Here is a 24,268-nt window from a genome sequence, read left to right on the forward strand (position 1 = left end):
TTGTTGGTAACAAAGAGAAATGCTGATGATTTATGTGGATTTATTTTATATCCTACAACTTTGCTGATTTGTTCATTGTTGCAAGTAGTTTTTTAGCTGATTATCTAGAATTCTTTAAGTATACCATCATATCATCTGCAAAGAATTATAGTTTTGTTTCCAAATTGCTTATTCTAATTCCTTCAAATTCTTTCCCTTCTCTTATTTCAAAAGCTAACATTTTTAGTACAATATGGATTAAGTAATATTGGTGATAATGGGCATCTATGTTTCACCCCTGATCTTATTGGGAAAGCTTCTAGCTTATTCCCATTATATATAATGCTTGCTGATGGTTTAGATAAATGCTACTTATTGTTTTAAAGAAAACGCCATTTATTCCTATGCTATTTTTAATAGGAATGGATGCTCTATTTTGTCAGAAGCTTTTTCTGTTGAAACAATCATATGATTTCTGTTATTTTTGTTATTGTTATGGTCAATTAGGCCGATTTCCTCCCAATATTGAATCAGCCCTGCATTCCTAGTATAAATCCCATCTGGTCATAGTGTATTTTTGTGTAGGTATCATGTACTACTGAGAAGATGGCATATTCCTTTCTATCCCCATTAATTTTTCTCCAGATATCTATCATATCTAACTTTTCTAAAATTCTGTACACTCTCTAACTTCCTTCTTGTTTATTTTATGGTTAGATTTACCTAATTTTGATAGGGAAAGGTTGAGGTCTCCCACCAGTAGTTTTGCCGTCTGTTTCCTCCTGTAATTCACTTAACTTCTCTAAAAATTTGGCTGAAATTCTAATTGGAATCAACGATATGTATTGTTGATGTTGCTTCATTTTCTATGGTGCCTTTTAGCAAGATGTAATTTCCTTCCTTATCTCTTTTAATTAGATCTTTTTTTACTTTATCTAAGATTAGGATTAATACTCCTGCTTTTTTTACTTCAGCTGCAGCATAATATATTCTGCTCCAGACTTTTACCTTTACTCTGTATCTCTCTGCTTCAAATCTGTTTCTTGTAAACAACATATTGTAGGATTGTGGTTTTAACCCACTCTGCCATCCGCTTTCATTTTATGGAATTCATCAGTCAAATTCACAGTTATAATTACTAACTGTGTATTTCCTTCCATCCTGTCTATTTATATTTTTTCTCTCCTTTCACTCTGCCCTTCCTCACCACTGTTTTGCTTCTGACCACTGCCTGCCTCAATCTACTCTCCCTTTCAGTCCTTTTCTTTCTTCTTTCCCTCCTATTTCCACTCTTCATTCTATCAGCCACCTATTCCCTTTTCTTTCCCATTCTCTCTCCTACTTCCCTATAGATTAAGATAAATTTCTATTCACAACTAAATGTGTACATTACTACCTCTTTGAGCCAAATCCAATGAGAGTGGGATTCAAACAATGTTCGCAGCCTCCATTCTTTTCCTCTACTGTAATAGACCTTTGAGCCTATTCATATGATGTAATTTACTCTATTCTTCCTTCCCTTTTCCTCTTCTTCCAATACAACCCTTTTTTCACTCTTAATTCTTTTCATATCATCACATCAAAGTCAACTCTTCCCACATTCTGTCTTTATATGCTCTAACTACCTATTAGAGATATAGGGCTAAAGGGTTACAAGTGTCATGTTCTCATTTCAGGGTGTAAATTGATTAACATGTATTTTTCCTTTCCTGGTTTTTAATGCTTCTCTTGAGTCATGTATTTGAAGTTCAAATTTTCTGTTGAGCTCTGGTTTTTTTTATTAGGAAAGCTGAAAATCCCCTATTTCATTGAATTTCCATCATTCCCCCCAAAAGTTTTTGTTTTTCTAAGTAGTTAATTGTTGGTTGTAACTCAAGCTCTTTTGCCTTATGGAATATCATATTCCAAGCCCTCTGATCCTTTCATGTAGAAGCTGTTAAATCCCATTTAATCCTTCTTTTCCAAGCTATTAACTCTTTTTTCATGATTCTCCACCATAAGTTTCATTTCTTTTCCTAATTTTTCTTCTATTGCTCTTGTTTGATTTTTAAAATCCTTTTTAAGCTCTTCCAAGAGAACTTTTTGAGCCTGAGACCAATTTACCTTCCCCTTTGATTCTTTCATGTAAGCATTTTACCATTGTTGTCTTCTTCTGAGTTTGTGTTTCCATCGTCTCTGTTGCCATAATAGCTTTCTATGATCAGGGTTTTATTTGTTTGTTTTCTGCTATTTTGTGACTTTTAAACTTGAATTCTGTTCCTGGGGCACATGGGTGGCAGAGAGACACTCTTCCAAGCTTCTTGTGCTGGGTGGCCAGGGGCTTGGTCACTGTCTTTGTACCCCAGGCCATCTGGGGCTGGCAGTTTGCTCACTGTGGCCATGCTGTACCTGTTGTTCTGGGGTTCCAGGGCTGGCAGTTTGCCTTCTGTTTTTAGGCTAAATGTTTCATAACTGGCCTGGGGTGCCACCAGCCTATTGAGCCAGGACTAAGGGGCCTCAACTACTGAGTTGTTCTGTGACTAAGAGCCTCCCATTGGCTTGCCTGCACCCATCTGTGTTCCCTTTTTACCAAGTGAGACAGATCTTTTCTGAAGTCCTTCTAAGTTATCTTTTACTGGAAAATTGTTTCACCCCATCTTTTTGTGGGTTCTGTCACTTCAGAATCCTTGTAGAGGCTTGATTTAACCTGTTTCTGAGGAAAATTGGCAACTTCCTGGCTTCTCTTGCCATCTTGCTCCACCCCTGGTAGATAATACTTTTCTTCATGGGTCCTTTGGAATTGTTGTGTATCATTGTATTGATCAGAATTGAAACATTATTATCTTGAGCCCAGGCCCATTGACCATAAGAGATTCAAGGAATCTTGGAGTTTATCTGGGCCACTCTTCTTCTTTTACAGAGAGGGAAACTGAGGCCAGAGAAAAATTCAAATTGCCTTGGGTCCAGATTCAGGCTGAGCAAATCCCTTATCAGCCAGCTCCAGCCACTAACCAGGCAACCCCTGCCTTCTTTCCCCCTCTAGGCTCTGACAGCCAGGGGCATGGACACTGTGTCCAGGAGTTCCTTTGAGATGTCTCCCCTTGCCCCAAAGACAGCACCAGACAGGAGGAGTAGGAGGAGAACGAGGCAGTCCTCAGGGACAGATGACTGTGGGGAGGACAGATTTCCCAAGTCGGACTCAGACGATGGCCCTCGGAGAATGGTAATCCCCCTCCCCCCAGCACCGGCTCCCGCTTCGGATCCTTCGGAGGCAGTTCTGTGCGTCCGGTCCCAGCTGGGACTAAGCATGTAGGCTGCCTGAGGCAGAGCACAGCGGGGCTGACCCCCCTCTCTCTGATTCTCAGGGAGACCCTTCAGTTCATGCAGCCTCAGGTTTCTCATTTGTGAAATATCCTGGGCGATGCATCTAGCTTCCCTGAGGGCCCATTTTACAGATGAGAGATGTGCTGCTCGGAGAGATCAGAGGCCCGGCCCAGAGCCATAGAGACTAATAAGTCTCCAGGATGGGCCCGGAGCTCCACGCCTTGAGCCCTGCCACTCACCTCCCCGCAAGATACTGCAGCCAAGGGGCTTCCAGAAACTCAGGCAGGGACATCAAGGGAGGGGGAGGCCTCCCATCTAGACTGTCTGCCCGAGGAGGCCGTCAGAGCAGCTGCATCCAAGACGCTGGTTCTTGCTAATACTTTAATTACAGTAGGTTCATTGGGCTTAATGAGCCAGGGAGGCTTAATTACCTTGCAGACTTGCTCAGCAAGAGATGAGGGCTAGTGGGCAATCCGAGGCTTCATGGCACTGTCGCCACAGTGCTGCCCGATGGGCGTGGTGCCCCTCCCCCCTTCTTCCCTTGCACGGGGCCTTGCCCTGTGATCCGGGCCCAGATCCGGGGAGCCGGCCTCCCTCAGAGTGGCATTCTGTGCCAGCCTGCCCAGTTCAACCGCTTTTAGCGAGGAGCCTTTGGAGAGCTCCTTCAGAAGGGCTGGGCAGGACCCAGCCCCCATCCTTCTAACTCCCCCCTCGGGGAGGCAGCTCTTTGTCCAAAGATCCAGCTGCTTGACCTGGATCACTTAGGGGGTCAGGAGGGATTTCCTGAGCATCCTGGGGATGCCAGCCTCTGTGTCCAGGGTACAAAACAGTCCTTGCCCGCAGGGAGCTTAAAATCCAATGGACAAGGAGAAAGAAACTGAGACTTTTTCTAGTATTTTAATGTTCCCAATCTCCGAATATGGGAGACACAGAGATACCAAGGAACATCCAGGACAGATGCAAAACAGCTGGGAAGCGTCTCGGGTGGAGGCTGAACGGCCTCCTGCACAAGGCAGAACAGAGCCGAGTCCTGCAGGAAGCTGGCCGTGTTTTGGCAGGAATCACAACTCTAGCCAGCCTGAGCACTGCCCGCGGGTGCCCCTGGGGTGGGTGGGAGATCAGGGGTGATGCAGTGTCTCCCCCCTTGGGGGACAACATGTAGATCCGTCCCTGGGGTGGGTGGGAGATCAGGGGTGACGCTCTGCAAACCTCAGAGCCCGCAGGGAGGCCATTGGTTGTCCTCCTCACACTCAGGCCTTCACACTCCCTTGGGGGGACAACATGTAGATCCGCCCCTGGGGTGGGTGGGAGATCAGGGGTGATGCAGTGTCTCCCCCCTTGGGGGACAACATGTAGATCCGCTCCTGGGGTGGGTGGGAGATAAGGGGTGATGCAGTGTCTCCCCCCTTGGGGGACAACATGTAGATCCGCTCCTGGGGTGGGTGGGAGATAAGGGGTGATGCAGTGTCTCCCCCCTTGGGGGGACGCCATGGAGATGACGGAGCCCATCAGAGGCAGCCTTTATGGCTGGAAGGCCATCTCCAGGGGTGTCTTCAGAGCCATTTACGAGGCAGATGGGCTCGGGATCCAGAGCTGAGGCAGCCACAGCCCCCGGGGTCCCCGCAGGAGGGGCAGAGAGCTCTTTGTAAAGGGAGAAGGCCCCAGGGAGCTGAGCCTCTGCTGGCGCCCCCGGGTGCAGATGGGGCAGCGTGGGGGAGGGGGTCCCAGATAGGCAGGAAGTAGGAACAAGGCGTCTGACGCGGTTTCCGCCTTCTCCTCTGTTCCCTGTCCCAGACCCTTCTGGGCATCAACCACAGGAATTCCCTGAAACGCCGCTCCAGCCACGGCAGCGTCTTCACCTTCCGCCGGAGGGACCTGGGCTCGGAGACCGACTTCGCCGACGATGAGATCAGCACCCCCGGGGAGAGCGAGAGCCACCGGGCGTCCCTCCTGGTGCCCTGGCCCGCCCGGCGGCCCAGCGCCCAGAGCCAGTCCAGCCCGGGCGTCCCCGGCGCCCCCAGTCTCATACACAACGGCAAGAGAAACAGCGCAGTGGACTGCAACGGCGTGGTCTCCCTCCTGGCCATGGGGGTCCCGGAGGCCACGTCCCCGGGGGGCGGCTTGCTGTCTCCCGTGATTCTGGAGAAGCCCCGGCCCCCAGACACGGTGAGCCAGCCTCGGGGCAGGGGGTCGGGCGGTCGGCCCTTGTCCACGCAGATGTGTCCCGTTTGTGCGTGTGCCTGCGTGTGCACGTGCATGTACACATGCTTGTGCAGTGAGGAGAACCCTTCCTTTCTAGAAGGTAGGAATTGGGTGCTGAAAGGACCAGAAGCAGAGCAAAGAGAAACAGAAATAGGAAGTTTGGTTTGCCACTTGTATGCGGTCATTTGCTTGCTAAAAGATGGGATTTGGGGGATGTGGAACAGAGTAGGGGCCACGGACTCCAACCTCCCCATTTTATGGATGAGGACACTGAGTCTCAGTGAGGGGAAGGGTCCTACTTAGGTAGGAAGCGTCCAAGGTGGATCTGGCCCAGGTCCTCTGACTCTAAGGCAGAGTCTGTTCCCCTTTGATGTTTGGGGATCCTCATTGGCCAGGATTAGAGCACGAGGTCAGGCAGGTCCCTTCCTGTGACTCAGTGACAAAGCGGCCCCCAGCCCCGTGCCAAGAGGTCACTCTGCATCTGCTTGGATACTTCCAGGGATGAGGAGCTCACTCTCACGGAGGGCAGCCTTCCTTCAATGGGGGCCGCTCTCAGAGAGAGAAGGTTGACCCTTGTCAGGAGCTGGAGCTTGCCTCCCAGAGCCATGGTTCTGCCCTCTGCCGCCGGCCATACCAAGGCCAGTCTCTCCTAAGTGACATCTTGCTCTGCACCCGCAGCCCTCGCCGTGATCCTAACTCTGGGTCAGCTCCCCTGGGAGAGAGCACAGGGCCAGGGTAGGATCGGTGCCCCCGGGAGCCGCGGCCAGTCTGTCTTCCAGGAGCTGGACACAGGAAGGGACTAAGAGGCTGTCGAGGAGACGATCCTGCCTCAGTTGCTAACCACCTGTGTACCTTGGGCAACCTCACTGAGCCTGTTTCCCTATCTGTGTACAATAAGGGGACTGAACTAGATTAGGATAATTAATAATAATAGCCGGTGTTTATAGAGTGCTTTGTAAAGAGTCTGCGAATATTATCTCATTTTAAACTCCCTGGGGCTCAGTTTTCTCACCGGTGAAAATGAGAAATTTGGATTAGATGATAATAATAATAAAAATAATCATAATAAAGTTTAGCATTTACATTGCACTTCATAGTTTCCAAACACTCACAAAGGTCTCATTTTATCTTCACAATTACCCTGGGAGGTAGTTGTTACTATTATTATTCCCATTGCACAAATGAGGAAACTGAGACAGACAGATAAAATGGATATGTCCTAGGCCAAACAGCTAGACTCAGGTCTTCCTGATTCCAGATCCGGCACTCTCCCTACCTGACCTCTGAGATCCTTTCCTCATCCCAGGCTCCATAATTATTTTATTGAATACGTTTTATTGATGCCTTTGGATTTTATATCATATTTATTTTTGGAGCCTCTGCCTTCTCCTTAAAAGAGCGCTCACTGAATGAGCGGAATGGATGGATGGATGAAGGAATAAATGATTGAAGCAGTGACAGTGGGCTTTCTCTATGCTAAACACTGAGAATTTAAATGCAAAGTGAGACTGCCCCTGCCCTCGGGGAGCTTACATTCTAATTCTAATTAATTCTAATAGAGGAGATGAGTAGAGCCAGGATCAGAGGGGCTGTTACCGATGGGGACTTCCCAGGAATGGTAGCGAGCAGGTAGCCTCCATCACTGAATGGGTGTTGCCTCAGTCAAACTGAGCCCTGGGAAGGATTTCAGCTTAAAAAGCCCAAGAGCTCCCAGTGTGTGGGGGTCATCTCCAGTGGTCCTGATCTATATTCTGCCACTGGACCCAGATAACTGGAGGAAACAGTGAGGCTGCTGAGTTTGTTCCCTCACTTCATTTCATCATTTTCCTGATAGAGCCAGGTCTCTAACATGGTGCCGGGGGAGGGAGGCGGGGAGGTCACTGGATCACAGATTTAGGATTGATGATCTTGAAGTCGTCACTTACTATCATGGTTCTCTTTGAGACGAAAGGACAAACGACAAGTGCTGCGTAAATTCAGTTATCCCAGAGCTAGAGGGGGAAGGGTCTCTGCGCGGTGGGATGAAAAGATGCGGTGGGTCTAGGTCAAGCAATATGGGAGGCTCCCACAATCAGGTACAGAGGCTGTCGGGGCAGAACAGGGCATTTCAGCTCGACAGGAAATGGTCTGGTAATGAGGAAAACTTAATTTGTAGGACATCTTGTGGCCCTACATCTGTTCTCTGGGATACACAGTGAGCGGTTCCTTCCGAAGAGTGAGGCAACGTCCTCGGCTGTGATTTCCTGTGCATGACACCCTCCCCCCCCCCCCAAGAAGGAAGGGATTCCCTTCCTCATCTCTTTTCCAGGATCTCCAGCTCCATGGTTGCCATGGAGCAAGGAGGTACATGTATAGACTAGAGAAGTTTCAGGGAGGAGTCAAGGCTTGGGCAGGACGCAGGACAGGTAGGAAGAGGTTTCTGCTTCATTCGGTCCATCTTGCCCGTGGGCTGTACGAGACCAGAAGAGATCAGGCGATGAGAGGGAAGGCAGTGGCTCTTTGGGGAAACCTCCTTGTTTGGAGATGATTGCCTTGGAAGTCTGCCCCCTCTTCCTCTGGAGAGGCAGACGGGGGCCTGGACAGGGGAGGCTCCTGGGCTCAAGTCCAAGTCGTGGCTAACATCCTGATGTGGGAAATGAGACAGGTGCTCCATGAGGCTGGGCTGCCTCCAGTGAGGTCACGGCCCAGGAGGCTCATAGCTTGGGAATTAGATCAGCCCTGGTAAGTTAATATCATTTCCTAATTTCATTAGGGAGAAAATCATCTCATCTCACTGCCCATGTCGGGCAGCATCCACATTCGTACACTTCATTACCCAAGACTTGGATTTTGCGGATTCTCACATCTGCAGGGCCATTTCCAAAGTTAAAGGGATTAGGGGGACTAAGATGGAGCCATTTCCAAAGTTAAAGGGATTAACGGGCCAAGATGGGGCCATTTGTAAAACTAACTACATTAGGGGTCACAAGACCTCATTTTCTCCAGTTCAATCCCCAGTTCTTGAGGGGAACCTCCCCTCTGCCTCTCCCCTCACTCCTAGTCTGGAGTCAGAGCTGGATGGGAAGGGATTCTGATGATGGAGGGAGGATCTAGGAGTGCTTCATGACCTTTGTTTCTCCTAATAAGGGGCCAGGCAAGGAGAAGGAGGGATAGGGAGCTAGAACTGAAGTCAAGTAGAGGAACCTAGATCCCTCTGATGCTTGGTCACTGTACCAGACTGGACAGACCATTAATTGCTCGTCTATAAAACAAAAGGCTTGGATTTAATCATCAGCCCTAATTCTACAACCCAGTGACCTGATTCCAACGTCAGCTAATCTCTGCACCATCTTGCCTCTAAAAACATATTACGAGCTAAGAAGCGTAGCTGTTTGATCAGAATCCTGCCTAGTATTCGAAGGAGCCAGGTCTCTAATATGGTGCCAGTGTTGGTGGAAGGTTACTGATCACAGATTTAGGATTGATGATCTTAGGGTTGTCACTAATTGCTTAATCTCTCCCAGCCTCAGTTTCCCCTTTTTTAACTTAGGGAGGTTGGATTCAATACAGGCTCTAAGATTCCCTCCAGCCCCTTGGTCTCCTTATGGGCAAAACAAGAGGATTGGCTGAGATTATCTCAGAAACCCCTTTGAGCTCTGGCTCTGTGGTCCTCTGCTGACTAAGGTTTTATCCCAGGACCTTCAGCAGGTTTCATGACTGATGCCTACATGAAGAAATCCTCCATCATAACAGGCTGACAAGTGGCTATCAGCTTCCCCACGAAGTCCTCTGAGGATAGAGAGCTCCCCATCTCTTGAGCAGCCACTTTGGAACATGACCTAGTGAGGCATTTACTAACTGTGTAATGCTGGACCAGGCTCTTCACCCCTTGGTGCCTTAGTTTCCTCATCCGGAAAATGAGGCAGTAAGGTTAGATGAATCCAAGATCCCATCCAGAAATAGAGCTACAATTCTGTACTAATTATCGTATGGCATTTCTGGACATTGAGCTTTCGTTGCTCCCGGTTCTGGGCCCTGGGGACAAACAACAAATCCGATTCCTCCTCCAATAACGGTCCTACAAATGCATCAAGACAGCTGTCATATCTCCCTTGAGTCTCTTCTCCTCCAGGCCAGACATACTTAGCTTCTTCCTCCTATGAGATGGATTCAAGTCCTTCCAGCATTGTGCCCATCTTCCTCTGGCTGTTCTCCAATTTAGCAATGCCCTTCTGTGGTGCCCTTCAGAGGAGGTCTGACCAGGGCACAGGAAAGGAGAACTATCTCCAGCCTGTTTGTGGAAGCCCCACCTTTCCAGTACAGCCCAAGACCATGTTAGCCACTTCTCTCTGATGTCTCATGGAGACTGCAGGCTATTAAGACCCCCAGATTTCTTTAAGAACAGCTAACGGCTAACTGTGTCTCCTTCACATTGTCCATGTAAAGTTGATTTCTTATTCCCAAGTTACATTTATCTTTACAAAATTTCATATTAATAGATTCATCCCCGTGCCCTAACACAGGGATTGCACATCCTGACCCCCGACCATCAAATCTAACTCTCCATCTGCTGGAGAGTCACACAGTCATAGTTGGTGGACCTATGTTGGCCCATAAGTGACAGTTTGCTGATCCTTGCTCTAGCCTGTCAAGCTCCTTTCAGATCTGGACACTTATCCATGTATTAGCTTTCCTTTCTAGTTTCCTCTCACTTGTCATCTTTGCCTTTATCACAGTCACTGGTAAACACACTAAGCAGCACAGCCGAGCACAGATTTCGGGGGCAGTCCCCTGGAGACCTCCTTGGCCATTGACATCGAATCATTAACAACTCTTCTTTCAAATGAGCCATCAACGGGTTGTGAGTCCATCAGGCTGCACTAAGAGGCAAATAAACTAAATGATCACTGAGTTCCCTGCCATCTTTAAAACTTAAGATGCTCCATGCGGCCTATCTGAATCTTCTCTTGGTCCTGATCCTCTCCTTGCAGATCATGTGTGTAGAGGGCCTGAACTTTGGACAAGTATACCTGAAACAAGGTGTTAACTCAGTGGAACTGATGAGATCATAGTTCTTTAGTTCCCACAGATACTTAGGACTCAGCATGGTGATGTCATGGTTCTCTAGTTCCCATAGATACTTAGTACTCAGCCAGATGATGTCATGGTTCTCTAGTTCCCATAGATACTTAGTACTCAGCCAGATGATATCATGTTTCTCTAGTTCCCATAGATACTTAGTACTCAGCCAGATGATGTCATGTTTCTCTAGTTCCCATATATACTTAGTACTCAGCAAGGTGATGTCATGGTTCTCTAGTTCCCATAGATACTTAGTACTCAGCCAGATGATATCATGTTTCTCTAGTTCCCATAGATACTTAGTACTCAGCCAGATGATGTCATGGTTCTCTAGTTCCCATATATATTTAGTACTCAGCCAGATGATGTCATGGTTCTCTAGTTCCCATAGATACTTAGTACTCAGCCAGATGATATCATGTTTCTCTAGTTCCCATAGATACTTAGTACTCAGCCAGATGATGTCATGGTTCTCTAGTTCCCATATATACTTAGTACTCAGCAAGGTGATGTCATGGTTCTCTAGTTCCCATAGATACTTAGTACTCAGCCAGATGATATCATGTTTCTCTAGTTCCCATAGATACTTAGTACTCAGCCAGATGATATCATGTTTCTCTAGTTCCCATAGATACTTAGTACTCAGCCAGATGATATCATGTTTCTCTAGTTCCCATAGACACTTAGTACTCAGCCAGGTGATGTCATGGTTCTCTAGTTCCCATAGATACTTAGTACCTAGTGTGGTGACATCATGGTTCTCTAGTTCACACATGCTCAGTGTGCTGTAATGATGTAATTATAATAAGGTATATAAGGGCTGGCAAGGACTGGAAATGAGACATTCTATCTTTGGCCACCCTCCCGGTGGCTCCCCTGCCTCCACCCACCAAAATCGTCATTTCCTATACAACACATCAGGACTTGCACAAAGAGTGGGTGGGGGCCATTCTTTCTCCAAGCTTATCTATTAATAGAGTATGGTCCAATTACTATTTAGCCTCATGTGCTTGGGACCTCAGTGCATCAACTCAAGCCTCAGCCCATTACATCTCCCGCTTTCTTTTGTTTTAGAACACAGGTGATCATGCCATCCCTGACTCTTCAGGGAGGTCAGAGCCCCCAAGGGGAGGTGATCACACCCTCCCTGATTTCTCAGGAAAGGAGGTGAAAGCACCGAAAAGGAAGTGATCACGACCCCCTGACTTCTCAGGAAGGGAGGTGAAAGCACTAAAAAGGAGATAATCACGCCCTCCCTGACATCTCAGGAAGGGAGATGAAAAGCACCAAAGGGAAGTGGGGGTTGCTAGCAGGTTTCTGGGCTCAAGGGTCTTATTATGCACAAACCCATCAGCATGGGAACACATAGCACATAGCAACAACGCAGAGACTATTAGTGATGACTCTCCCCACAGTCAGTGCAGGCTTGATGTGGTGTAACAAACATGAATTATGCACCCAAGTAACGGTATAACAAACAATATAAATCAACAGTATGATGTAAAAGATTGCCAGAAGTCCTAGAAGGAGAGTATGTAAACAGCAGTCACACATACACCTCTTCAGCAGCCAAGAGATAGTCCAAAACCAGTCTAATGTCCATTGCTTCACATATCAGGGAATCCAATGATCCCCCCAAGTTTTTGAAGTCCAGCAAAAGTCTTTTTATGTCTTAGGGAATCCAATGATTCCAGCAGATTTTGAAGTCCTGTAACAGTCTTATCATTTCTCAGAAAATCCAATGATTCCTGAGGGCTTTAAAGTCCTACAACAATCTTATGTCTCAGAGAATCCAATGATTTCTGAGGGTTTTGAAGTCCAATGATTTTCTATGTCCATGAGTCAAACGCCATAACTGCCACACTCTTTCAATGGTGAGCACAATCAGCAACAGAACCACCCGATGTTTCTTGGGTCTTCTCCTTCGTTTCAAGGGTCTGCTCCGTCTCTCTGCGATGGACAAGGCGAATACGGCTCGTTGGCACCCATCTGATTCCTTCTCCACCTGTAGAGATACAAGCAAACCCTCTCCCCCAAGCAGTTAGCCTATCTGGTCCCTTCCATTCACCACTTTCTGGGTCTCTCCACATCACCTGGCGATTATCTAAAGATAGTGGAGCTGCTCGCACTGGACATTGCCCTTCCGGTGGGTTATAAAACCTGTCTGCCGGAGCCAGTGCATCTTTGTCAAAAATCAAGAAGTTAATAGTATAAAGTGCTAGATTTAGTAGTTCTCTAGGGTTACCTGTGGCTCCCCCTTTCTTTTGTTTTTGGAGGAGCGTCTTAATGTCTCTGTTTCTCCTCTCTACTATTGCCTGTCCTTGAGGATTAAAGGGTATGCCAGTGGTGTGTAAAATCTTATACTGTGCACAAAAGTGTGCAAAATGTTTGGAGGTGTATGCAGGACCATTGTCTGTTTTTATTGCTTGTGGCACACCCATAATGGCAAATGCTTGCATGAGGAATTCAGTGACCACTCGGGCTGTCTCTTTTGCTGCTGTTATGGCAAAAGTGAATCCTGAAAAGGTGTCTACCACAACATGGATAAAAGACAGACGACCAAAAGATTTATAATGGGTCACATCCATTTGCCAGATTTCATTGGGTCTCAAACCACGAGGGTTCTTCCCTGGAGGCAGTGTAGGAGCATGGAAAGGAAGGCAAGCTGTACAGCTTTTTACTATGCTCCTAGCTTCCTCTTTTGTAATCCCAAATTGTAAACGCAAAGCTCGAGCAGCCTGATGGTACTTAGAATGGGATTCCTGGGCCTCCTGAAATAAAGGTGTACTGGCTAACATAGTTAAAAGGCTATCTGCCTTTGAGTTCCCATCAAAAATAGGGCCTGGGAGTCCACTATGTGAGTGGACATGCAAGATATAAATCTTACCTGGATGTTTTCTCACTTGCTCCTGAAGTTCCTTAAAGAGCTGATATATATTAGAAGCTGCAAATTTTATTTGGGCTGTGGCAATTCTTTGTACCACACCTACTGAATAGGCTGAATCAGATATTATATTTATGTCTCCTGGGTAATAAGTGAGAGCTAACATGATTGCATACAATTCGTTCTGCTGAGTGGACTGAAAAGGAGTTCTGACTACTCTCTTTATGGTTAAATCATGAGAGTATACAGCACAAATATTGTGTTTGGATGCATCTGTAAAGATAGTTGGTCCTTTAAGAGGAACTTTAGAAACTTTTTCTTCAAGAATCCATCGCCAATTATGTAAAAGTCTGGTTATCTTTAATGGAGACCCATGTATAAAATTAGGAGCCATGGCTAATAAAATTTGCCACTCTGGGATGGTCTCACAACACACATTAATTTGTGTATTGGTGTAAAAGGTGTATATCTTATCAGGTCTTGCCCCAGATAATTGTACTGCTCGCTTAATGGCCTTTAACAAAATTCTAGCCACAAGCACTGGGTAAGGAGTAAGGCTTTGTTCTGGTTGTGCCGGGAGGTTCACCCACTCTATCACACTGTCTCCTTGATGAAGGACTGCTGTGGGTGCCTCTTGTGTGGCAAAAACTGATATTCCAAGGGCTTTTGAGTGATTCTCTCAACCACATTGGATAAAGCCAGTTCAACTTCTCTCAAAGCCTCTTGAGCTTCTTTTGTAAGCTGGCGTGGTGAATTTAAAGCACTGTCTCCCCTTAAAATATCATATAATGGTTGTAACTGATAGGTAGTCAAGCCTAACACTGGTCGCATCCATTGGATATCTCCTATCAATTTCTGAAAATCATTTAAGGTGTTTAGCTTCTCTGTTCTTAAGGACAGTTTTTGTACTGTAAGCACCTTAGGGTATACTTCATATCCTAAATATTGAAAAGGAGCATGTCTTTGAATTTTCTCTTCAGCTATGTATAATTTGTAGTATCTTAGTGTTTCTATGGTCTTTTGCAGACATGCTTCTAGCATTTGTTCCTCAGGTGCACATCCCAATATATCATCCATATAATGTAATAGCATAACTTTTGGAAATGCTTTTCTTATTGGAGCAAGAGCAGCAGCAACATACATTTGACACATAGTGGGGCTGTTTTTCATTCCCTGTGGCAAAACTGTCCATTCATATCTTTTATAAGGCTCAGCTAAGTTAACGCTGGGCACTGAAAAGGCAAATCTTTTCATATCCTCCTTATCCAGAGGGATAGAATAGAAACAATCCTTAATATCGATGACCCAAAGAGGCCACTCTCTAGGCAATTGAGTAGGAGATGGAAGTCCAGGCTGAAGAGTTCCCATAGTTTCCATCTGTTCATTTACTTTTCTTAAATCAGTGAGCATCCTCCATTTTCCTGATTTCTTTTTTACAACGAACACTGGGGAATTCCAAGGACTTAGAGAAGGTTGTAAATGTCCTTGTTCAAGCTGTTCCTGTACTATATCTAATAAGGCCTGAATTTTATCACTACCCAAGGGCCACTGTTCTATCCACACTGGTGTATCAGTTTTCCATTGGATAGGAACAGGTGAAAGTGTTGGCAGGCCTTCAACAGCAGCCCTGCTTAAAAAACCGAAGTACTCATTTTTAACCCTAATTGTTGTAAAACATCTCTTCCCCACAGATTGATGGGGAGTTTTTCAACTATAAAAGGAGTAAAAACTCCTGTTTTGCCTTCAAAAGTCCATCTCATAGGGGCAGCACTAACTTCAGCTGCTATTGATCCTCCTACTCCAGACATATAGGTGTCTGCTTTAATCTTTGGCCAGTGACTGGGCCAATTGGCACCTCTAATAACTGTACGATCTGCACCTGTGTCTACCAATCCTTCCAATGGTAGGCCATTTATATAGATCGTGAGCATAGGTCGGTCAGCCGTTACAGCTGCTGTCCAGTAAATTCCTGGATTTTGTGGTCTGGAGTCAGAACCTGGGTGACTATCACCAGGTTGCTTATTAGGATTCTGTATGAGTAAACCTGATGCTACTACGTCTCCTGGGTGATAAGTCACACATTGTCTACCTGTATTAGTGACTGGGATATTATCTACACATTCCCCAGTTTCCCACATCAGTGTGTGGATGGACACTGTTTTGTACATACAAAAAGGAGGTGAAATGGTCAAGCCTACTGTGCCTGGAGGTAAGGGATCCATAGGCTGGAGAGGAACAGATTTCACCTTTCCAGGGGGTATCTCAGTTGTCCCAGCTGCATACAGCTCTATTCTCCCCAATTGTAATTCCCTTCTGCCATCAGGTTGCTTCCTGGCTGGTTGACTGTGTAATCCCCTTCTCCCATCATATGGCTTTCTGGTTGATTGGTCATGTCTGGATACTGGACTTCTAGGCCCTCCCTGGGTGCACCATTGGCTGCCATCATGCCCCAAGTGTTTTTTGCCTTGGGCCCTGGGGCTGGGCCCCTCATCCCGTTTCCCTGAATCTGTCTGCATTCTGAGGCCCAATGGAAGCCTCTGTTGCATTTTGGACATGGGGTTTGGGGTCTTGTTCTCCCACCTTGTTTTCCATTCTATCTCTATACCAACATTGAGCTTTCAGATGCCCTACTTTTCCACACTGAAAGCATCTACGAGTCTCTCTGGAAGTCCCTTGCCAAGAGGGATTCTGTCTTCCCATGTTTGAATTTTGGGAAGTCTGCACCATAGCCTGGGTATAAAAGGCACCTGTGTCCACTGTGGCACAGCGTCTTATGATCTCCTCTAAAGGAGCATCCCTGCGCAGTCCTAGTATAATTCTTCTGCAAACCTCATTAGCATTTTCCTTAGCAAGTTGCCTTATCAAAACGTCTGTTATTGGATTTTCTCCATTTGTTCTTGTGATAGCTGTCTGCAAACGTCCCACAAAGTCAGCAAAGGGTTCATTTGGCCCTTGTGTTATTTTTGTGAAGGCCCCCCTCTTGTCGTCTTTACTGTGGAGGGAAGCCCACGCTTTGATAGCATTAACAGCAATTTGCTCATATGCTGCTACAGAATAATTAATTTGTGCTGCGACATTTGCATAAGGACCTGTACCTGTAAGTAGGTCATAGGTGATTGCAGCATGAACTCCACTTTGACTATTTTGTTGGGCTTGTATCCTACAGAGCTCACTATATTCAGAAAGCCACAAGTAGTTTTGTCCAGGTTCTAGGCATATCTTTGCTATAGATTTCCAGTCATCAGGGGTCAAGATTTCAAAAGACAAATTTTGTAATAGCATCTTAACATAAGCTGATGTAGCCCCATAAAGAGTGCAAGCTTTTTTCAGGTCTTTGAGGATATCTATATCAAAAGGAGAGTATCTTCTACTTTCTTGACCTGAAGAATCAAACTGTTGAATAACTGGAAAAATGTGGTGTTGGATTTCCAATACATTTCTCCCTTCTTCTTTGGCCTTAATTAGTGCCTTTTGCAATCTACTCAAAGGAGCAGCTGGACGCTGTGGGGGAGGTGCTGGACGCTGTGGGGGAGGTGCTGGATGCTGGGGGGGAGGTGCTGGTGCTGTCACTGCCGCCCCCACTACCCCTCCTCCCTCCATCCCAGAGGGTGGAGTTGATGGAGGAGAGTCAATTACCTGCTCCTCAGGTGGGGCTAAAGCTGCCTCAGATTCACCCCGCCCTTGAGCCTCACTTAAGTCTTCATGCCCTGTGGGGATATGGCCATTAATCTGTTCTTTGTCTTCCTCCTTTACCTCAGGCTTCCGCATTTGGCCATTCTTAGAGTTTTTTCCTTTTCTCCTAAAACAAGTACGGTATTTTAAGGCCATCTGTATCGTATTGTATAAATAGAATGCCTCGAAGGGAACTGACTGAGGGTTGTCAATGTTATAATCAGAGATCTGTTGACCAACCAATGCCCAGTTACCCAGAGAGATTTGCTCTTCCTCTAAGAACCCAGGGGAGGTAAGTTTTAATGTACTCAAAAGTTTAGCTGCGTCTTCCCAAGATACAACTAGCCCTTCCTCTTCTATCAGGTCACGCAGGCTTTTTATAACACCACTCCTGGGTGGGGCAGGGGTTGGGGGGTTTGGGGTGGGGGATGGAGAATCTTTACCTAGGATCTGTCCCATTTCAGCCAAAAAGTTACTGCTTTCGTCTTTAAGAAAATAAGTTCCCTGTTTGTCTTATACTCACGTTAAGTTCCTGGTCACTGGAGACTTCTTCAGTGAAAGCAGGGTCCTTGGTTCCCACGCTTGGGCGCCAAATGTAATGACCGCGTATTTAAAGTCAGCCGGAGTCAGGAATTCAGGTTAAGGGGAAAATCTTCAATATTTATTGAAGCGAAGAGGTGAATAAAGATTGCTATAGCAAATATAGGTAAGAAAGATTGCGATAGCAAATATAGGCAGTTGCGACAGAAAGCCAGCTAAGAGAGAGCGACGCGAGCCGAGGCAACCATGGAGGCAACTGTGTCGGCAACTGTGGCAATGGCCGTCCCAAAGGTCTCTCCTCCCCTTCCTTCTCCACTCCCCTGCCTCCACCCACCAAAATCGTCATTTCCTATACAACACATCAGGACTTGCACAAAGAGTGGGTGGGGGCCATTCTTTCTCCAAGCTTATCTATTAATAGAGTATGGTCCAATTACTATTTAGCCTCATGTGCTTGGGACCTCAGTGCATCAACTCAAGCCTCAGCCCATTACATGTAGAGGGCCTGAACTTTGGACAAGTATACCTGAAACAAGATGTTAACTCAGTGGAACTGATGAGATCATGGTTCTTTAGTTCCCACAGATACTTAGGACTCAGCATGGTGATGTCATGGTTCTCTAGTTCCCATAGATACTTAGTACTCAGCCAGATGATGTCATGGTTCTCTAGTTCCCATAGATACTTAGTACTCAGCCAGATGATGTCATGGTTCTCTAGTTCCCATAGATACTTAGTACTCAGCATGGTGATGTCATGGTTCTTTAGTTCCCATAGATACTTAGTACTCAGCCAGATGATGTCATGGTTCTCTAGTTCCCATAGATACTTAGTACTCAGCATAGTGATGTCATGGTTCTCTAGTTCCCATAGATACTTAGTACTCAGCCAGATGATGTCATGGTTCTCTAGTTCCCATAGATACTTAGTACTCAGCCAGATGATGTCATGGTTCTCTAGTTCCCATAGATACTTAGTACTCAGCGTAGTGATGTCATGGTTCTCTAGTTCCCATAGATACTTAGTACTCAGCCAGATGATGTCATGGTTCTCTAGTTCCCACAAATACTTAGGACTCAGCATGGTGATTTCATGGTTCTCTAGTTCCCATAGATACTTCGTACTCAGCCAGATGATGTCATGGTTCTCTAGTTCCCATAGATACTTAGTACTCAGCAAGGTGATGTCATGGTTCTTTAGTTCCCATAGATACTTAGTACTCAGCCAGATGATGTCATGGTTCTCTAGTTCCCATAGATACTTAGTACTCAGCATAGTGATGTCATGGTTCTCTAGTTCCCATAGATACTTAGTACTCAGCCAGATGATGTCATGGTTCTCTAGTTCCCATAGATATTTAGTACTCAGCGTGGTGATGTCATGGTTCTCTAGTTCCCATAGATACTTAGTACTCAGCCAGATGATATCATGTTTCTCTAGTTCCCATAGATACTTAGTACTCAGCCAGATGATGTCATGGTTCTCTAGTTCCCACAAATACTTAGGACTCAGCATGGTGATTTCATGGTTCTCTAGTTCCCATAGATACTTCGCACTCAGCCAGATGATGTCATGGTTCTCTAGTTCCCATAGATACTTCGCACTCAGCCAGATGATGTCATGGTTCTCTAGTTCCCATAGATACTTAGTACTCAGCCAGGTGATGTCATGGTTCTTTAGTTCCCATAGATACTTAGTACTCAGCCAGATGATGTCATGGTTCTCTAGTTCCCATAGATACTTAGTACTCAGCCAGATGATATCATGTTTCTCTAGTTCCCATAGATACTTAGTACTCAGCCAGATGATATCATGTTTCTCTAGTTCCCATAGATACTTAGTACTCAGCCAGGTGATGTCATGGTTCTCTAGTTCCCATAGATACTTAGTACCTAGTGTGGTGACATCATGGTTCTCTAGTTCACACATGCTCAGTGTGCTGTAATGATGTAATTATAATAAGGTATATAAGGGCTGGCAAGGACTGGAAATGAGACATTCTATCTTTGGCCACCCTCCCGGTGGCTCCCCTGCCTCCCGCACTCCCCCACTGAGACCGAGGACTCGGGCTGATCCCGAGGACCTCCGGAGAGCTAGTCCGGACATTACACATGTGGAAAGAGTCCAACTCTTCTTCCAGACAGCTTAATTTCAGATGCTCAAATATGGCAGCCAGTATGGCCTCCCCAGTCAAGGACTCCTAACCTAGCGGGCCGGACTTTGGGGCTTGTTTTACTACCTTGAAGCTTCATTCCAAGGGAATTGATTTCCTTCATAACCCAGCGTGTTTTCTCTGATGCATTTAAAGCCAATACTGCAAGGACCTGACACTGAGTTTCAATATGATTGATTTCCTATGTGTTCCTAGTATTTTATCACAGCGTTTTATGAGCGGTTGTTGTGAGAAGGGGGTGAGGGGGTGGGGCTGGGTGGTCCATGAAGCAGATGAGGGTAAGGGCCCCTACCCAAGTCCTCTCTTCCAGGCTGACCGCCTTCCCATCCCACATCCTTTATCATGGCTTATCCTGGGGCCAGGATCTAGATACAGCGGCCAATCAGGCGTGTGCTCATGGTGGCCAAGGACACACACCTCCTCAGCCCGGGCCTGCTGTGGCCCTTCTCTAGAGCCTGCCCAATATTATATTTTGCTTTTTCTTGCCTTTTTTTTTTTTTTGACAAAAACCTGACTCATCTTGTACTTATAATCAATTAAAGGCTTCTTGTTGTGGGCTCCTAGAACATTAGAGGGGGAAGGGACTTAGGGAGTTGACAGGCCAGCCCCCTCACTTTACAAATGAGGAGCCTGGGGCCCAGAGAGGTTAAGTAACCTACAGGAGGTCACCCAGTGAGTTACCAGGCTCATTATCCAGGCCAGCAGGTCAGTTTTGTCAAGATTAAATGTAGAGCTTGATGGGCGTCTCCGCTCGGCTTCCCGGGACAGCCTGTCTGGTGCTTTCTCCACACCACACTGGTCTTCCCGTGTGTCCGTGGCTCCTTCCAGGCCGTGACCCACCTGGCTTCCGCCTGGCTGGCGTTCTGTACTTGCAGCTGAGCCCCTGATAGAACCGTGCCCTGGGCTGGGGCTGGAACCCCGTGTCTGTCCAGGCAGACATCGATCTCTTCGCCAGCGCCCTTCGGTTCCATTCGGCTAATGGATCTCCCACAGGGCACCCCTCGCTTTTGGATCGATCCCTCTTCCCGTCCCCCCATGGGTGCCACTTGTTTACCGGCGCGGTTGGGGAAGACACTGGTAGAAATGGAAGCTGTGGGTGGTGGGGTGAGGAGGGGGAGCTAGAGCTCGGGTGGGGGGAACAGATGGGAGCGATGACTCATTCAAATGAGACGACACGGAGAGTGCTTTGCAAATGGCCAAGTTCCGTAAATGCTGTTATTATTGTTATTGATACCGATGTTCATCTGTGGCAGCGTAAAGAGCACCGGCGAGCCTGGCCTTGAGTCTGTCCCCACTTGTAAAATGGGATTGCATTGATGGTCTCGGGGTCTCCTCTGGGGCACCTAGGTGGCTCAGTGGATAGAAGCACTGGAGTAAGGAAAACCCAAGTTCAAAACTGACCTCAGAACCTTACTGCCTATGTGACCCTGAACTAGTCACTTAACTCTGTTTGCCTCAGTTTCCTCATCTGTAAAATGAGCTGGAGAAGGAAGTGGCCCACTCCTCCAGGGTCTCTGCCAAAAAAATTCTCCAAAGGGGTCAGGAAGAGTCATACATGGCTGAAAATGACTGAACAGCAAGAAGAAAGGCCCATTGCTGGGTCTCTCTCTGTTCTCTGATCCCATGGTATAAAGGGGGAAATGGCAGTTTTGAAGGAGGGGCTTTGGGTAAGAAATCTGGGGCGACTCTGAGGGTCCAAGAAGCCACAGAGCCCGGACAAGTCTTAAGTTAGTCAACAAAGATTTATTCACCATTACTATGTGCTGAGCACTGTGCTGAGCATTAGGGATGCTAAAAATGGCAAGGCTGCCCAAGGGGAACTCGGGAGGGGGAAACAATATGTAAAGGACTTTGTACAAGCAAGAGAGCCACAGGGCAGACTGTAAATGAGCAATGGAGGCCCTAGAACCAGTGGGGATCAGAAGAGGCTCCCGGAGAAGAGGGGATTGGAGCTGGGACCAAAAACCCGAGGAAAAAATTGTCTGTGTCCAAGAAGCAGAGGCTATGGGACCTGGGCTAAGGGGAGGCAGGACTTGGGGAAGAGACTGGAACTAAGGAGGCAGGACTTGGGGAAGGGGCTGGGACTGAGGAGGCAGGACTTGGGGAAGAGACTGGAACTAAGGAGGCAGGACTTGGGGAAGAAGCCTGAGCTGGACTTGGGGAAAGAGTCTGGGCTGAGAGGAGGCCAGTGGAGAGCGTTCTTCTGCTGCCCCAAAATAAAGCATGGACCTCTGGGAAAACCTCTAGGCAGAGGTGGGGTCTCGGAGGTCTCTGGGAAAGTGGCCAGGCGTCCCCCTCCCCCGGGCCGTGACTCGACCTGTCTGATCTTCAGCTTTATAACAGACAGTGTCTCTGCACTTGCGGTATGAATTATTCATTCCTTATGATACTTAATATGAACTAGACACACGAGTGTCTCATCCAGATCACGAAGGCTGCCCAAGAGAGTCGCCGGGTCAGGAGAAGGCAGAGACCTTTGGCCTTTGGCCCCTTGAAGTGATCTGCTTCTCAAAAGCCCATGAGAGCCCGGGAATGGAGAAAAGAGCAGAGGATTGTGGAGGGTGTGGGGAGGGGAGCATGGCTCCATGGACAGTCTCTGAAAAAAAGGGGAGTGGTGCAGGAGGGGTGCTGGCCGCCCCCAAGAGTCCTCTCTGCTCCACCGCTGCCAGGGAACGGGGCAGGAGGCTGGCTCTGGATCCCAGCTGGGAATACCCTAGGAGAGGGGAACACAGGAAGTCTGAGGTGGGAGGCATGTGTTGGGGGGGAGGGGGAGATTCACATGGTTACACTAACCCTGGTGCATCACTTGGCTGTACAATGACTGGTTTTCCCAGAGCCACCGAGCCCAGCCCAGGGCTGGAGGCAGAGCTCCGTAGGGCAGCAGCCCCGCAGGTATTCCTAACGTGAGCAGTGGGGACCAGCGGTCGGTAATTCAGACAGATTTGGGGGCACTGAGGGGTTTCCTGGCCTGCTCATGGTGGCAACAGCCAGGGATGTCAGTCCGGGGGATGTCAGTGTTTCTGAACAACGCTCACGCAAGGAGACAGTGCGGTGGAGAGTTCAGCTGGGAGAGGGGAAGACAAGTTCCAATCTCCCTCAGACACAAGTTAGAGGCCCCGGCAAGTTGCTTCATCTCTCTCAGCCTCCATTTCCTCACCATTAAAATGGGGATGGCAGTAACATGACAGAGTTGTGGGGGGTCCAGCGGGATGCTCCCTGTCCTGCTCTAAAGCTTGACATCAGTGTTGCGTTGTTGCCCTTCCCAGACCTCTGTGTCAGAAGAAGTCAGTAAGAAGCAGCTCCTGATGCCCCAGCGCCTGTCCCTGGAGTACTTTGAGGAGCCGCACGAGCGGCAGCGGGCCTTGAGCGCCGTCAGTGTCATCACCAGCGCCCTGGAAGGTCAGTCCGAGGGCCTGGGACCCTTCCACCGAGCCGTCCTTCCCCATGTGCCTTCCTTAGCCTCGGCCCCATTTCCTGGGCTCAGCCTGTAGGGGGGAAGCCGCCCCCTGCGACTCAACCTCCTTTGGGCCGAGGCAGCCAGCCTTCACCCTGGAAGTGACATTTGTCTGAGGTGCCATGAGTGGGAAAAAGCCTCTTTTTTTCCCTCCTTCTCAGACCCTTCCTATTCCTATTGGGAATACAGTGGAAAGGCCTGGTTCTGGAGTTAGGCCCCTTTTTCATGTCCCACTCCTTGTGACCAAAAGTGTCCCTGGAAAAGGAATCCCAGCTTCCTGGACCTCATCTCGTCATCCCTAAAATTGGGGGCTTGGGCTCAGATTGGGCGGAGCCTGAGAAGCCCTAATTTGCCAGGGGATGAGATGGTCTCTGAGAGGGGCGGGGACTCAGCCAACGTCAAAACCGAATCACTAGCCACGGTCCCCCACCTTTCCTGGTGGCTGTATGGGGAAGAGACTTGAGGGATCCCCAGGGCCATGGAATTAAGAGCCAGAAGCAACCTTATGGCTGGTCTAATCTACCTGCCAACCCACGTTTACGGGTGAGGAAACCGAGACCCACAGAAATAACGTGACTTGGCCAGCATCACAGACTCTTAAGTGGCAATGAACTTGAACTCAGGGCCTACAGCTCCAGGCTCAACAGCCTGTCCCCAGAGAGCATCCTCTTTCCAATGACAAGTGTACATCTGCCATCTGAGTAGTGCTGGCAGTGTAGACACCATAACCCAGGTAATATGAGTAGCGGGGATGGCAGTTGTAGACAGTGGTAGAAATGGCAGGAGCTGGCTTTGAGACAGTGATTTAAAGGTTCATCAAACACTGGGTTCCCTCTGGTACTAGGAGATGGTGTTACTGGGATCTGTAGATGAGGCTCCAAAGCCATTTCTGGCCCGCGTGCCCTCCGGGGTATCCACACAATGAATTCTAGCCAGTCTTTGAGGTGGCGATCAGTGGATTTTTTTTTTTCTATTTTTACTTTCCCCTCATGTTCTATCA

At 47.5% G+C, this 24,268-nt stretch overlaps 1 protein-coding gene across 1 annotated transcript in view; it reads left to right on the forward strand.

Annotated features, from left to right (window-relative positions):
- Window positions 1-23,616, forward strand: part of LOC127543902 (sodium channel protein type 5 subunit alpha-like) — a 65,693-nt gene extending 42,077 nt beyond the window's left edge. The window contains exons 10-13 of the mRNA XM_051970270.1: window positions 3,002-3,181; window positions 5,077-5,448; window positions 23,081-23,213; window positions 23,519-23,616. Of these exons, the coding sequence (XP_051826230.1) occupies window positions 3,002-3,181; window positions 5,077-5,448; window positions 23,081-23,213; window positions 23,519-23,616 (783 nt within the window). The remainder of the gene's footprint in view (window positions 1-3,001; window positions 3,182-5,076; window positions 5,449-23,080; window positions 23,214-23,518) is intronic.
- The last annotated feature ends 652 nt before the right edge of the window (window positions 23,617-24,268 follow it).

Source organism: Antechinus flavipes, chromosome 1 (assembly GCF_016432865.1).
Source record: "Antechinus flavipes isolate AdamAnt ecotype Samford, QLD, Australia chromosome 1, AdamAnt_v2, whole genome shotgun sequence".
In the NCBI taxonomy this organism is placed as follows: domain Eukaryota; kingdom Metazoa; phylum Chordata; class Mammalia; order Dasyuromorphia; family Dasyuridae; genus Antechinus; species Antechinus flavipes.